The 13,313-nt window shown below is 50.2% G+C and overlaps 5 protein-coding genes across 18 annotated transcripts; 3 read left to right on the top strand and 2 right to left on the bottom strand.

The window, feature by feature from the left end:
• Positions 1-190: 190 nt before the first annotated feature.
• Positions 191-5,434, top strand: FOXG_03302 (uncharacterized protein). The gene is made up of 2 exons (XM_018380963.1): positions 191-3,171; positions 3,223-5,434. Exons 1-2 carry the CDS (start codon positions 1,280-1,282, stop codon positions 3,545-3,547), a joined length of 2,217 nt encoding a protein of 738 aa, XP_018237353.1. The 5' UTR covers positions 191-1,279; the 3' UTR covers positions 3,548-5,434.
• FOXG_03301 (aspartate-semialdehyde dehydrogenase) lies at positions 366-5,518 on the bottom strand. Of its 4 annotated transcripts, XM_018380962.1 has the most exons (4): positions 5,275-5,518; positions 4,915-5,169; positions 4,115-4,855; positions 366-4,062 (listed from the first exon to the last, which is right to left on the bottom strand). In XM_018380962.1, the coding sequence occupies exons 1-4, from the start codon at positions 5,303-5,305 to the stop codon at positions 3,995-3,997; spliced, it is 1,095 nt and encodes a 364-aa protein (XP_018237352.1). In that variant the 5' UTR covers positions 5,306-5,518; the 3' UTR covers positions 366-3,994. The 4 variants fall into 4 exon arrangements, with proteins under 4 accessions (XP_018237352.1, XP_018237351.1, XP_018237350.1 ...); XM_018380961.1 differs by having other exon boundaries at positions 4,915-5,462; XM_018380960.1 differs by having other exon boundaries at positions 366-4,855; positions 5,275-5,459.
• Positions 5,519-5,554: 36 nt separating this feature from the next.
• On the bottom strand, positions 5,555-7,688 carry FOXG_03300 (uncharacterized protein). Of its 4 annotated transcripts, XM_018380955.1 has the most exons (4): positions 7,087-7,688; positions 6,872-6,971; positions 6,160-6,705; positions 5,555-6,110 (listed from the first exon to the last, which is right to left on the bottom strand). In XM_018380955.1, the coding sequence occupies exons 1-4, from the start codon at positions 7,198-7,200 to the stop codon at positions 5,902-5,904; spliced, it is 969 nt and encodes a 322-aa protein (XP_018237345.1). In that variant the 5' UTR covers positions 7,201-7,688; the 3' UTR covers positions 5,555-5,901. The 4 variants fall into 4 exon arrangements, with proteins under 4 accessions (XP_018237345.1, XP_018237347.1, XP_018237346.1 ...); XM_018380957.1 differs by having other exon boundaries at positions 6,872-7,688; XM_018380956.1 differs by having other exon boundaries at positions 5,555-6,705; positions 7,087-7,617.
• A 361-nt stretch (positions 7,689-8,049) lies between these two features.
• Positions 8,050-9,746, top strand: FOXG_03299 (uncharacterized protein). Of its 2 annotated transcripts, XM_018380953.1 has the most exons (4): positions 8,050-8,115; positions 8,181-8,474; positions 8,529-9,188; positions 9,255-9,746. In XM_018380953.1, the coding sequence occupies exons 2-4, from the start codon at positions 8,402-8,404 to the stop codon at positions 9,434-9,436; spliced, it is 915 nt and encodes a 304-aa protein (XP_018237343.1). In that variant the 5' UTR covers positions 8,050-8,115; positions 8,181-8,401; the 3' UTR covers positions 9,437-9,746. The 2 variants fall into 2 exon arrangements, with proteins under 2 accessions (XP_018237343.1, XP_018237344.1); XM_018380954.1 differs by lacking the exon at positions 8,050-8,115 and having other exon boundaries at positions 8,150-8,474.
• An 800-nt stretch (positions 9,747-10,546) lies between these two features.
• FOXG_03298 (uncharacterized protein) lies at positions 10,547-13,312 on the top strand (the record flags this gene model as incomplete). Of its 7 annotated transcripts, none has more annotated exons than XM_018380951.1 (4): positions 10,547-11,746; positions 11,795-11,880; positions 11,931-12,575; positions 12,804-13,287. In XM_018380951.1, the coding sequence occupies 4 exons, from the start codon at positions 11,376-11,378 to the stop codon at positions 13,001-13,003; spliced, it is 1,302 nt and encodes a 433-aa protein (XP_018237341.1). In that variant the 3' UTR covers positions 13,004-13,287. The 7 variants fall into 7 exon arrangements, with proteins under 7 accessions (XP_018237341.1, XP_018237338.1, XP_018237340.1 ...); XM_018380948.1 differs by having other exon boundaries at positions 11,931-12,644; positions 12,693-13,287; XM_018380950.1 differs by having other exon boundaries at positions 11,931-12,707; positions 12,798-13,287.
• Between the last annotated feature and the right edge of the window lies 1 nt (position 13,313).

Here is a 13,313-nt window from a genome sequence, read left to right as displayed (position 1 = left end):
TTGACGGTTGCGGTAGATGCTCAGGAACAAGATGATGGACTTTGAGGCGTCAAGTCTACCCCGAATATTTACTAACTTGGAGCTTAGCTCTGGATATGAGTAGAGTAGCTTGCGCTAGAGAGTGGAGGCTGTTTCGTGACGTGACGTGACCACCAGAGGAACAGAACAGAACAGAGACCAGACAGAGCCAAAGAGACCCTGGTTTTAAAGGGCGCCTGATCATGACAGGGGCCCACGGGAGTTGTCCAGCTGAGTTGGTATCTGTTTATGGCTTTATGTGTATGCTAGCCACGACTTGAACCCTCGAGTCCGAGTTGGGTTAAAAAGAGCCCGACTCATGTGTAACCAAATAACACAAGCTCTTATCTCTCTCTTAATCTGATCAACTGATTCTGAGACGTTGTTGGGTGGCCCCCCAGCAATAGCCAAGGAAAGCTCTCTTGAAGTCTAGAAGCCAAAGATAGGTACCTTCAAATGACAGGGGTCGAGGTGCCGGTTACAGCGCTCACAGCTCTAGCCTCCAGGTCACCCCCGCCCAGAAACCTCCACTTACGGCACCATGCCGCGTGCGTCTCTTTGTCCCTCCCCCTCTCATCAGCCATTGCCCATTGCCATGCCATGCCATGCCATGTCATGGATTTGAATGCATTGTCTTTTGTCGTCACTAACACACAGAGAGAATTGGTCATCTTTGTAACTTTATGATCTGCTCTTTTCCCACTCCCATCGCCAAGACGAGAGTTTTCAGACGCTTTTTCTTTTTCCTTTGTGAGATCTATCACTGAACTGATTTGACTTTGCAGTCAGCCACACTGACATCAACTTTCCTTATACTCACTCACGTCGTTTGCCTGGCAACTGATACTGGCCTTCCTCTGGCTCTTCTTGTTACTCGAGTCTCTCATAAAGCCCTGACCTAGGCCATGTCATAGTTTCTTTCTCTCTCACCTTTCCCTCGTCTCCGCGTACCACCATCGGAGCTTCACTTCCTTTCTCTTCCTCCTCTTCTCCAAAAACAAAAAGAGAGTGACTAACCAACGGATGATCGGCCTAGACCAAAGGTGACGTCTTTGGTTTATGTGACTTGTATATCTCCGAGTGACCCCAAGCCCAGACCCAAACCGAACCCAAGGTCACCTCACTCACACCTCAGCTCACCAACACCAACCTCTCGTTCTCTCTCTTTTATCCTCCTCCTCCTCCTTCTTCCTTCTCTCTCTCAGACTCTTCTCCATTTACCTTTTTTTGGAGAAATTTTGTTTTTGTACAGTCGCTCAAGATGCGTCCTCCGCGCGTTTTTGTTCTTATACTCTTTATCGCAGCGTCTCTCCTCCTCTTCTGTCGCGCTATATCATCCTCGCTTCGTACCGCATACGCCGATTACCCCGCTGGTAACTTCAGGTCCAGACAAAAGACTGACTCCAAGTCGTCTCAGTCTCGGTCGCATGATGATGATTCAGAAAAGTCTCCAAAGTCCGTTTGGAACTCCATGTACTACAACACCCCATTTTCATTATTTCCACCAAATGCTGCCATCAGCTTGACCGACGACAACAGCACTTCCTTTGCCGCCCGTCCCGCCGCTTTTGGTCCCAAGCTCGCTATGCGAGGTCTAAGTGGTCAGTTATGGGTGGGCAGTGGTTTCGCAGAGGATGCTCTTATACACGGTACCGGCGAATTGGGCTGCAGCGACACACCAGGATGGAATGAGAGAGCAGAGGCCATTGCTCTGCACAAGGCCTTGAGGGCTGCTGTCCCTTCTATTTCTACTTCCAGGTCCAGCACTTCTGTCCGTGCTAAGCGAAGCCGAGTCGTTATCCCCAACGCTGGCAATGGTCACACCACCTCCAGCCATGTCTCTGTCATGCATGACCATTCCGAAATCGACGGCAAAGTGGCGCTACTAATGCGAGGCGGTTGCGGTTTTCTCGACAAAGTAATGTGGGCGCAGCGAAGAGGCGCTCTCGCCGTCATTGTTGGCGATAACCAGAAAGGCGGCCCTCTTATTCAGATGTTTGCGCATGGCCCTGAAGTTGATAATGTCACCATCCCATCCGTTTTCACTGCTCGCACGACCGCGCAGCTGCTGTCTGCGCTAACGCAACCAGGGAGCTTCATTGAAGATACATTAGACAACCAAGGCAATCCTGTTCTTAGAGTTCAAAGAGGTCCCAAGTCGAGGAAGCACAGTAAACAAGGCGTCAAGTCCACGGTTACCGCCTCGACCCACGATAGACGATCTGCCGACGACAGCCACAGCCAAATTGAAGAACGATCTACCAAACCAACTAATAAAAAGCGAAAGACAGCGCTGAGATATTCCAGGAAAACATTCACCAAGAAAAACAAGGCTGTCAGAGGGTCACCCAAAGAAGTTCGAAGCCCCCTCTTATCTGAGGATAATTACGACGATTGGAAGCATCCTGGATCCAGAAGGTTTAAACCTGTTATTCCATCAAAGACTTCCCTTGTTCGCGATCGCACAAGCGACGACGATCCTGAACCCGATGAGGAAGAAATTCTGGTTGAATTCTTGACAGAAGATGAGGATAACGTGCTCGACTTTTCCCACGAACGCAGCGAAGAGGGACATGACGAGCCCGGTGAAGCTGACGATGACGCACACGATGGACTTTGGGTCACCATCACTCCCACGAGTAATGCTAGCCCGTTTTTCGATACGCTTCTCGTACTGGTCGTCAGCCCGCTAGTCACTCTGAGTTTCGTATACGCCCTTTTGATTCTTCGCGCTAGAATCCGCCGAAGACGCTGGAGAGCCCCGAAGTCAGTCGTTGAACGCCTACCCGTGCGCACGTTCCACACAGTCGCTCCCTCGCCGCCTCTGACACCGAGAACTCCTTCACCGTCCGCTCCGACACCAACCACTCCTCTACTACAGGAATCTCCCTCACGGGCACGACCTCGGTCGAGGGGCTCAGCGGGTACTCCTGAAGAAGAAACGCGATCCAGTGACGCCATACCAACACCTTCAAACCCAACCAGGAACAATGCTCGATCTGAGCGCGAGAAGGGCTCTGGTGGGTTTTCTGCTGAGTGGAAAAAGTACATGGGACGTCAAGTCGAATGTGTGGTGTGTCTTGAAGAATACGTCGACGGCGTGAGCCAGGTCATGAGCCTCCCGTGCGGTCACGAATTTCACGTAGAGTGCATGTAAGTGCTCCAAATACATGCTTGCAAGTCTCATTTACTAACAATCTATAGTACTCCCTGGTTGACGACTCGCCGACGAACTTGCCCCATCTGCAAAGGCGACGTGGTTCGATCTCTTGCTCATGGCTCATCATCTGAGCCGCATTATGAACCATATCGCGACGATGCAAGTGATGACGATGATGACGATGACGATGGAACTATTGCGGAGGGCTCTGGCTCTCGTTCTGATGACCGTGAATCCGATCTTGAACAAGGGTTGCTTACCAACGAAACCCGAACTTCGCGATGGAGTCGACACGATGGTTGGCTCAGTATTTTCTCCAGTGGCCTTGGCAGGGCAAGGTCCCCCTCTCCCGAAGATCGTAGCCGATGATGCTACAGATACCCTGCTTTATATGGGCGCCGAGCCATATGACATAGCGTTTTGTTTGTATACCTTTGGAGTTTTCTGGTTATTATTTGGCGCAATGGATGGATAGCTAGCGCACTGGGATACAGAGCACAGCATGGATTACTGGGACTTTAGAATATCACATATTTGAATTTGGTTATAGTCAATGGATCGCGCAATGATTGGTGTCACGACACTTGCGCTGGGGTAGGAATAGATATGGTATACCCTCATGGTCGGCTGTTGCATGTACTTTACGGACCATCATGAATAAATAGCAATTCACATCGCTTCTTAGTTTTCCTGTTGTTTTGTGAGGTTACATATTTGCAGGGATTGAGATAATGCTGAACGCCAAACAAATACCATTATCTATTTTTATCTTTATATAACCGAATTGTTTTTTAAAATCCCCTGTACCCTGTACCTTTAGATGTATCCCTTGAGAATGGCGGCCTCTGCGTTCAATATCGACGAACCAGCAGCACCAATAACGGCTGGAACAGTCAGTCTGAGATAAGTCCTCAGAGGGGAAGTTGTAAGACTCACTGTTATGGCTCAGGGCAGTAAACTTAATGTCAAAAATGCCAGCCTCATCCTCGCGAACACGGCCGACGCTGACAGTGTATCCACGGCCAAGGTCACGGTCCAGACGGGGCTGAGGACGATCAGGCTCATCGTCGCCAAAGACCTTGATAGCAGGCTCAGGTGCAGAAGGGCATCCGAGGGCTTGAGCCTCACTCTTGTAATCTCGGAGAGCCTTGCGAACCCCCTCAGCTGAAGGAGCAGGCTTGCGCTCGAAGCTCAAGCTAACACATGCAGTGTGGCCGTCCATGACTGGAACACGGTTGCAAGTGGCAGAGACACGAAGCCCCTCTTGCTCAATGAAAGCAGTTCCCTTGTCGTCAATGCGACCGAGAATCTTGCGGGCCTCAGTCTCGAGCTTGTCCTCCTCGCCAGAGATGAAGGGGACAATGTTATCGATGATGTCCATGCTGGAGACTCCAGGGTAACCGGCACCAGAAACGGCCTGCAGAGTAACAATGGAGACGGTAGAGATAGGTCCGAAAGCGGCTTGGAGAGCGGCGAAGGGAATAACGAGACCAATGACAGCGCAGTTGGAGTTGCACACGAGGAAACCCTTGTTGAGAGAGCGAACAGAGCGCTGATGAGGGATAAGGTCGAGATGGGGGAGGTTGACGGTGGGAACGACGAGAGGCACGAGAGGATCGCGACGGTAGTTCTTTGCGTTAGAGAAGACAGGAATATCGGCCTTGATGAACTCGAGCTCTGTAGACACATAAAGTTAGTGATCAGTTATTGCTGATACGTGATAGAGAGGGATATACCAATATCGCCAGCGACGTCAGAGTCAAGGCCACTGAAGACAACATCACAGTCCTTGAACTCCTCAGCCTTGCATTCTCTCACAACCATCTCGGCAATATCGCCCATGGGCGCGGCCTGCTTCCATCGGACGGCATCCTTGTACTTCTTGCCGGCAGAGCGAGATGAGGCGCCGATGGCATGGAGGGTGAGGTATGGGTGCTGAGCGAGGAGGAGGATGAAGCGCTGGCCTACAGAGCCAGTGGCGCCGAGAACACCTATATATGAATTAGTATTTGATGTTTGATACGTGTGTAGAGGTGGACATGAGAAGAGATAGTGGTGCGAAATCGGATGGAGGGGGAGTATTGACGGCGACATACCGCACTTCTTGGTAGGGAATTGAGAAGCCATTGTCGGTGTATATATGTTATAGAATCAATGAGAGACTCTTGACGGGGAAGAGGTCAAGAGACTCAGTCAAAGATACGTTGGGAGGTTGCTGATGTTTAAATTTTGGCGTTGAAGCGAGTGAGTCTAATGAAAGTACCGAGTAGTATATAACCCCGCCAAACTTCCGACCCCGTCATCGGAGCTGAGTCGCCGTATTTCAACAAGTGTAACCCCACTATGGCATGAGAATGCTCTCATGCATGGGTCGAGTTTATCGTCGAATTAAAAGCTTCAGTTTTTCAATTGGTCGCATCTAGAACGTTTATTAATGACTGGCAAAACACATTTTAAAAGACTCATTGAACTGATAAGTAAGAAAAACCCTCCGAAGAGTTATAATTCGACCCGAAGCATTATGTCATGCACCTCTATCCCGAGGATGTCCCAGTATTGATTGTGAGCTTGTTCAAGCTTCACCCTTCCTTCATGTAACCAATTTCTCAAATGCCACGCATATGAATGAATGAAACGCCAGTTCATGCACATTAGAACCTCCAAAAACCTCCCTCCGTCCGTCTCAAAACTTGATTGCCATGTCTTGTCTTGTCGATCGCGATTTAAGGTTCAATTGCGCTCTCTCGTTCATCGTTGGAGTAAATTCGGAACTGGACGAAGATGATGAGATCCTCAGCAATGGTGCCCAGAGAGCCAAGCAACCAAGGAAGCGCGTTCAGCAAGTACTTCTTGTCTTGGGAGTAGGCTACCAGGCTGATACCATAAGTGAGGTTTCCGCTCATTGAGAGCATAAAGAAAAGCAATGCGAGACCTGCAGATTATTAGTCTCGTCCATTGACTGCAAGCATGGATCAACATACCCTCGCATGACTTTTCCCGATGGTTCTTGATAATTTGGGGAATTCGAGCACAGAGATAGAGCGCTGCGCTGATGTATCCCAGAATAAGTCCAGCAAGCTCCATTGGGCTCTGGGCCTCCTCAGGCGCGTCGGGGGTACCAGGGTCACCGCTCTCCCAAGCACCGACCTTGTACGAGACAAACCAGCCAGCGAACCCAATGACGTATACAGCGAGCAGGCTCAGGGTGTTGTGAAGCCAAGGCTTGCTATCGGGGGTTTCGTCTTCGCCTGTCACAATCTTCCTCAATGGGTCCATCGAGGACTCGGTATGTGTCGCATGGCGGCGCTGAGACCCAGGGAGGCCAAAAGAAGAGCTGCGTCTACGGGACCCGTTGATCAGAGGAGACTCTTCTGTAGGATCACTTGATCGACGTTCCCCGGCGCGACTCGCTCGGCGGGCATTAAGGGCATTGTAGTAGACGGCCTGGCCGATGAGGACGATATCGGCAATGCAGAAGTATCCTGCCAGGGCAATTGCAGTGGGAGCTAGGTGGGTGAACAAGGCTCCTAGAAAGCAGTTAGCTAAACTGAAAGTTGGCGTGGTGGCAAGCCACTTCTAGCCGACGTCAAATTTTTTGACCAGGGCGTCAGACAATGGCGTAGCAATGGTATTTGTCTCTGTGCCCAAGACAAATTTTGATTTTGGGGGATTTAGGTAGGAATGAGAACTAACCGATGAGATTTGTGATATCGCCCAAGAGCCAGACGACCAGAAAGGCCATGCTGAGGCCATCGGCGCTCTTGGCCTTGTAATTGGCGAACAATTGGGGTAACTGCAGAGCATCGTTAGCCAAGATGGGGGAGAATTAAGGGTCGCGCATGCAATTGAGATCGCGAATGCGAATGCAACACAAGGACGCGCGAATGAGACAAGAGAGAGGGACGCACGAGGAGACATATCCAAGAGGTCAAGCTGATGCTACCAAAAATGCCCGACAGAGCCAACGTGACCGGTAACGCATGCGCCGCAGCGGCGATTGAGGTTGAAGCCAGCAGCGGCATCGTCGTCGTTTTCGAAGGAGTTGAAGAGGGTAAATCGAGAAGGAGAAGGAGAAGGAGAATGAGAAGAGGTTTAGATAAGGTAGATCAGATCAAGTAGAAGAGGAAGAGGGTGGTGCGACAAAGGTGGGTATCACGAGGGCAGCCAGCTACAAAGAGAGATCGAGTGTAGGAAGCGAGTAAGCAAGTAAATGTAGATCCAATTCCAGAAGAGGTTCTGTTCTGATTCAGAGTTTACTCGAAACCTGGTCAAGATTCAGAGCTTGTTCTTCTGATTGCCGTCTGAAGACAAGAAAGAGTAAGATAGAGCAAAAATATTTCAATAAGCAACAAAGTTTAATGTTCCACGAACAACGGTTAACCATACCAAACCCAAGCAAGGCAAAGCACTGCAGACACAGGCTCAGATAAGGAGATCCCCAGGTCAGTCCCGTTGTCGGGTTCAACAGTGGAGGTCTTATCGATCCGTTTGGTAACTGGTCATCGTGTATTGGCCAGTTGAGGAGCGCTTATCGTTCAAAGCGACGCACTGGGCTTGGAGATCTTGTGAGCTAAAATATGGAGAACTCGCAGCCATTCCAAGGCGCGTGAGTCTTTTTGTGTGAGCCTGTCCTGTGAGATGCAGGGTCTATCTTCGATAAGAGGCCGATTGACTCTTATCATGATAGTACTAAGGTATCCATCCAGTGCAAGCACATATGAACTAAACTCATGGTATTGAGAACTCATGCAGTAACCCCTAGTCTAAATACTTTGCATAACTCTACTGCTTTGATGATAAACCATCAACCTCAGCTCTTCAAACTAGAGCAAATCTCAGCGGCCTCAGCTCCATTCTTCCCAGCCACTGTCAATGTTTCACCGTAGAGCGGCACATGCCCACCATGATTCGCCGTAGGCTTGCCTATCCCGCCTCCAGTAGCTAGACCCCTGACAACTCATGAGCAACTATCGATCGTGCTCCAGGACTAACGTAAACATAGTCAGCCTTAGCCAACCGCTTCGCGCTCAGCTCTCCAGCTTCAAACGCCTTGGTCCAATCTAGAATTTGCCTCTTTCTACTCCGTAACCTTGAGCTTAAGCGTGTTCATCTTTTAACATCTTCACTTCCCTCTCAAAGCTTTGATTCTGTTCCCTTCATTTTGTGACTGATAAACCCACTGCATTCCATAGCTTCAGATCTAGCGACCGCCCTCATTCTGTTATGATGAAGCTCCTCTCAGCTGGCGCGCTGGCTCTTGGCCTCGCTAACTTGCCTGGCACTTTTGCTTGGGGCAGTGAGTTCATTAATTCATCATAAAACAATTGTTTAATAAGCTCACACATCACAGGTCTCGGTCATATCACCACCGCTTACCTCGCCAGTCACTTTGTCGCAAACACCACCGAGGCTCACCTCAAGTATATTCTCTATAATGACGAGGAAGACTACCTCGCAAAAATAGCATCATGGGCCGACTCGATTCGCTACACAGATTGGGGTCGATACACCAAAACCTTCCACTTCATCGACGCTCATGACAGCCCTCCTAACAAGTGTGACGTCGACTTTGAGCGTGATTGCAAGGACGATGGTTGTGTACTCACCGCCCTCAAGAACTACACCCAGCAATCAGTTGAGCCTCAGTTGCCCTTCTGGCAGCGCAACCAGGCCGCCAAGTTCGTTGTTCACTTTATCGGAGATCTTCACCAGCCTCTACATAACGAAGATGTCGAAAAGGGAGGTAACGGTCTCTCAGTAACGTTTGATGGCCGCACATTCAACCTCCACCACGTCTGGGACAGCTCTATTGCTGAGAAGCTGTTGGGTGGTCTGCACGGCGACCCCTTCAAGCTCGCCAGCAACTGGGCCAACCAGCTTGCAGTTGAGATCACAGACGGCAAGTTCGCGGAGGCGAAAGACGCGTGGTTGAAGGATCTAGACTTCAGTGACCCCATCAGCACGGCACTTGCTTGGTCCCGGGAGGCCAATGCGCTCGTCTGCACTCACGGTATGTCGATTACCCCAGCAGCAGCAGCAGCTGTATTCGCAACTCGTCTCTAACATGGATCTACAGTTCTGCCCGAGGGTGCCGATGCCATTGTCGGTCAGGAACTCGGGGGCGAGTACTTTGAAAAGGCTGCCCCTGTCATTGAGGAGCAGGTTGCCAAGGCCGGTTACAGAATGGCTGCCTGGCTGGACAAGATCGTGGAGGCTTACAAGGATGTTGAGCAGAAGCAGATGTCCGAGGAGCTCTGATTTATTGTGTATGTAAATTGGAATGTTCTGGACATTTTTGCAGCTGGTAGCTTCTTATGAATGAATGTGGTATGGTCTTTGAGAATGCACCCTTTTTGATTATAAACTTGGGCTATTTGATGCTCCGCGATATCTACACGATATCTTCAACAGAGAATGCCAAGACCACGAAATGCCATGTGGAATCAATGTGCCTTGACCCAGAATTTCAAAACATGACATCATTACAATTAGGAGAATTGAATGATTCAGGCTCGCTTCGTGATCATGATTCATCCAGTGTCACTCCAAGCCTGAGACGAGTGATCAGTCAACAATTGCTGAAGGATTTTGCAAAAATGCGGATGAAACAGGAACTTTGGGGAAACCGAGAATGTCTTATCGATATTGTAAGCTTAAAATACAATCTGTGATACTGAGTGAGATATTGTTACAGGTCCGGTTACAGGGCACTGTTTGGATGCTACCTCGTGGTTGCAACGCCAATGTAAGGCATTCATGCTATTGCTAGTCTGCGACGTATCTGCAACACGCCTCCAACTTGTCTGTCAGTCATGAGAACTGGTTGGATAGAGCTTAGATCTGGGTGAAAAGTCTGGATGAGATAAGACTGAACTCAATATGCCTGAGTTTGTGAGTGTAATAAGTGAAGAATCTTTCTGAATCTCCGACAACCTGTTGACAGTAATTCGTGAGCACATATCGTGATATGATATAGTAGTATAGCAAGGGTTGTTAGTATTGCTCTCTTGGCATTATCAGTTACCTTGGCATTAGAAACAGAACGAATAACCACGCAGATGATAGTGGACGAGCCAGGTCGACAATTACAAAATTCACCATCCCAGAGAGGGCATCGTCTATTATTCATCAGATTCTCTCGATCTGGCTGATGAGTTTTCCGTTACAGGGCGGACACTCTCCGACACTCGCGCTTAACAATGGTAGTTTCGAGCTTCAGTGGACGAAACGCGCTGTGCTTGGAGTTATAGGCACCCCTGGCAACTAGCTGCAGGTACAGGTCAGTGCATACTCTGATTGGCTGCGCAACCAGTTACACAATACCAATTGGGAAGGAGGGGGCACGGGCTGAGACGTCTGCAGCCGCATCTCATCTCCAACGTCAACTCCTAACTTGGATCTCTACTATTACATACTCACTCAATCGCCTCTCGGAGATATGACCGTCCGCCAAGATTAGCCAAGCGCTAAGGAAATACACTACACTCGCTCACAATCGACTAACATTCTCCAACGTCCCTGTTACATCACCTGAGAACAATCATCTCGACCAGCCCTGACCAACTGAGAGCCCAGCCCGAACAGGCATCTCTGGACCCCTTGGCCAAGACGTCAGGTCGCTTCTGCCGCTGTCTCATGTTTTCGTTTCTCGGTCTCAGAAGTCCTAGGCAGTTAGTGCTGTCACTGTGTTCCACGATGTTCTGTCTTGGTGTTTCTCATCAAGTTTGATCGCTGCCCCCTTGCCTCTCAAGCGAGAGATAGATCTTGGGTACTATTGCTCGCTTCAGCCGTCGTCCATGGCGTTGTGACCCTGAACCGGGCCCCTTCAACCGCCCAGATGCCATCCGGTCTGATGTGCAAGCCCGAGACGTTGAATTGTCTGGGATTGTCATAATGAAAGCCAGCCTCTTTTCTCGGCATCTTCGTTTCCGATCATCATCTCCAGTTTTCCCCGATGCTTTAAACCCTCGTCCCTTCGTCCCAAAATCGTACCATCTTCTCTTCTCTTCAGCTCTGGTAGTGTCTCTTTCTTTCATTCGTTCCTTTGAGACCAAGTTGACTTTACTGTGACCATTCTTTTTTCTTTATTTCGAATTGGTCTGGCACCGTTCGAAAACTTTTATACAACATTGTATTTGCCCTCGGCTTCATTTCCTTTTTCACTTTCTCTCGGCAAGATCAACATAAAGTCATCACAATGCAGGTCAAAGGCGTAATCATTGCTCTTCTGGGCATCTCTGCCATTACAGAAGCTGCTGTTGTCCAAAAACGACACCCCCTGGCTCGCGCTCTCCAACGACGACAATTCGGCGGCGGTCGATTTGGAGGTGGTGGTCGTGGAGGAGGCGGTGGCGGCAACAACGGTGGTCAGGGCAACAATGGCGGAAACAACGGCGGCCAGGGCAATAACGGCGGCAACAATGGCGGCAACAATAATGGCGGCAACAACGGTGGTAACAACGGAGGCGGCGGTGGCGGCGGCAACACTCTGGACGCCAACGCTGTGCAAACTGGTTCGCAGCAAGATGGCAACAACCCCGGATCGGATGAGCAAGCTGCCTCAGCAACGTAGGTCACATCTACCTTTGAGAAAAAACGACCATTAACATGACTTAGGGATAACAACAACTTCATCAACTTCTGTGCTGGTCAGACACTTACCAATGGAGAGCAAAACCGAGACGGCTCATGTAACGGTATTCGTAAGTTTTACGATTCCCTCTTTCCTCTCTACATATACTGACTCCTACAGCTATGGGAAAGATTCCTGGAGCCAACAACATGGTTTCTTCAGTCTTCACATCGCCTCAAAACGGTGACAACGTTGAAGCCAATCAAGACTTTGATATCTCCGTGCAGTTTATCAACTTTGCACCTGGCTCGTTCACTAATGCAACAACCACCTACTATTCTGCTCCTCAGGACCTCGACGGTGGTGGTAACATCATCGGCCATACCCACGTCACTGTTCAGGACACTGGCGATAGTCTGAACCCTACTCAGCCTTTGGACCCTCAGCAGTTTGCCTTCTTCAAGGGTATCAACGATGCTGGTAACGGCCAAGGTCTCCTCACCGCCAAGGTTGACGGCGGTCTGCCTGCCGGTAACTACCGTATCTGCAGTATGTCTGCCGCATCCAACCATCAGCCTGTCCTCATGCCTGTTGCTCAGAGAGGAGCACAGGATGACTGCATCCGTATCACCGTCGGAGGTGGTAACGGCGGCAACAATGGCGGCAACAATGGCGGCAACAATGGCGGCAACAATGGCGGCAATAACGGAGGTAACAACGGTGGTAACAACGGAGGTCAAGCTGGTGGCCAGAACGGCGGCAACCAAGGTGGCCAAGGCGGTGATCAAAACGGAGGTCAGGGAGGTGATCAGAACGGAGGCCAAGGCGGTGGCCAGAACGGAGGAGACCAAGCTGCTGATGCCGGTGGTGACCAGAATGCTGGCGGCCAAGGTGGTGATCAGAACGGAGGTCAGGGAGGTGGTCAAAACGGAGGTCAGGGAGGTGATCAGAACGGAGGCCAAGGCGGTGGCCAGAACGGAGGAGACCAAGCTGCTGATGCCGGTGGTGACCAGAATGCTGGCGGCCAAGGTGGTGATCAGAACGGAGGCCAAGGCGGCGACCAAAACGGGGGTCAAGGCGGTGACCAGGGCGGCCAAGGTGGTGACCAGAATGGCGGCGGTGGTCAGGGTGGTCAGGGAGGTCAGGGTGGCCAAGGCGGTAACGGAGGTGGTTTCGGCCGCGGCGGCTTCGGTGGTTTCCAAGCGGCTTCAGCAGGGGGTGAGTCTGGCAACAAGACGGCCTCAGCAGCATGAAGACTATGACTGGTTATCAAAGAGGGATAGACAGAGCCATTCGACTTGGCCGTGGCCCTGGCGGTTTTCGGTGTGAGTATCAGTGGTGGTCCCTAATTCGAGAATACTATTTCGCTCGAACAAGGACAGTAATCAGGGTGGAGTTTGGGTGTCTGCCTAGTTAGAATGGTTTTGGGTTTACATACATCTATGGACAATAGATGATGGATGGATATGAGCTGGAGGTGAATGTACGTCAAGATATGTTGTTTATTAGTTGAATAAGATTTGGTCACTTAATTACGATTGTCTTTGGAGTTGTGATTATCTG

This window comes from Fusarium oxysporum, chromosome 8 (assembly GCF_000149955.1).
Source record: "Fusarium oxysporum f. sp. lycopersici 4287 chromosome 8, whole genome shotgun sequence".
NCBI classification, from domain to species: Eukaryota; Fungi; Ascomycota; class Sordariomycetes; order Hypocreales; family Nectriaceae; genus Fusarium; species Fusarium oxysporum.
Note: the sequence above shows the minus strand (reverse complement) of the source record. Positions and strands in the feature narration are given on the sequence as shown.

Bases quoted from the DNA above. Each gene is read 5' to 3' on its own strand.
- FOXG_03302 (XM_018380963.1), top strand. From the start codon at position 1,280: ATGCGTCCTCCGCGCGTTTTTGTTCTTATACTCTTTATCGCAGCGTCT. The intron at 3,172-3,222 runs GTAAGTGCTCCA...AACAATCTATAG, and splicing joins GAATTTCACGTAGAGTGCAT to TACTCCCTGGTTGACGACTC.
- FOXG_03301 (XM_018380959.1), bottom strand. From the start codon at position 5,305: ATGGCTTCTCAATTCCCTACCAAGAAGTGCGGTATGTCGCCGTCAATA. The intron at 4,856-4,914 runs GTATATCCCTCT...ATGTGTCTACAG, and splicing joins TGACGTCGCTGGCGATATTG to AGCTCGAGTTCATCAAGGCC.
- FOXG_03300 (XM_018380955.1), bottom strand. From the start codon at position 7,200: ATGCCGCTGCTGGCTTCAACCTCAATCGCCGCTGCGGCGCATGCGTTA. The intron at 6,972-7,086 runs GTGCGTCCCTCT...GATGCTCTGCAG, and splicing joins CCTCTTGGATATGTCTCCTC to TTACCCCAATTGTTCGCCAA. The intron at 6,706-6,871 runs GTTAGTTCTCAT...ACTGCTTTCTAG, and splicing joins CGATATCACAAATCTCATCG to GAGCCTTGTTCACCCACCTA.
- FOXG_03299 (XM_018380953.1), top strand. From the start codon at position 8,402: ATGATGAAGCTCCTCTCAGCTGGCGCGCTGGCTCTTGGCCTCGCTAAC. The intron at 8,475-8,528 runs GTGAGTTCATTA...CACACATCACAG, and splicing joins TGGCACTTTTGCTTGGGGCA to GTCTCGGTCATATCACCACC. The intron at 9,189-9,254 runs GTATGTCGATTA...ATGGATCTACAG, and splicing joins TGCGCTCGTCTGCACTCACG to TTCTGCCCGAGGGTGCCGAT.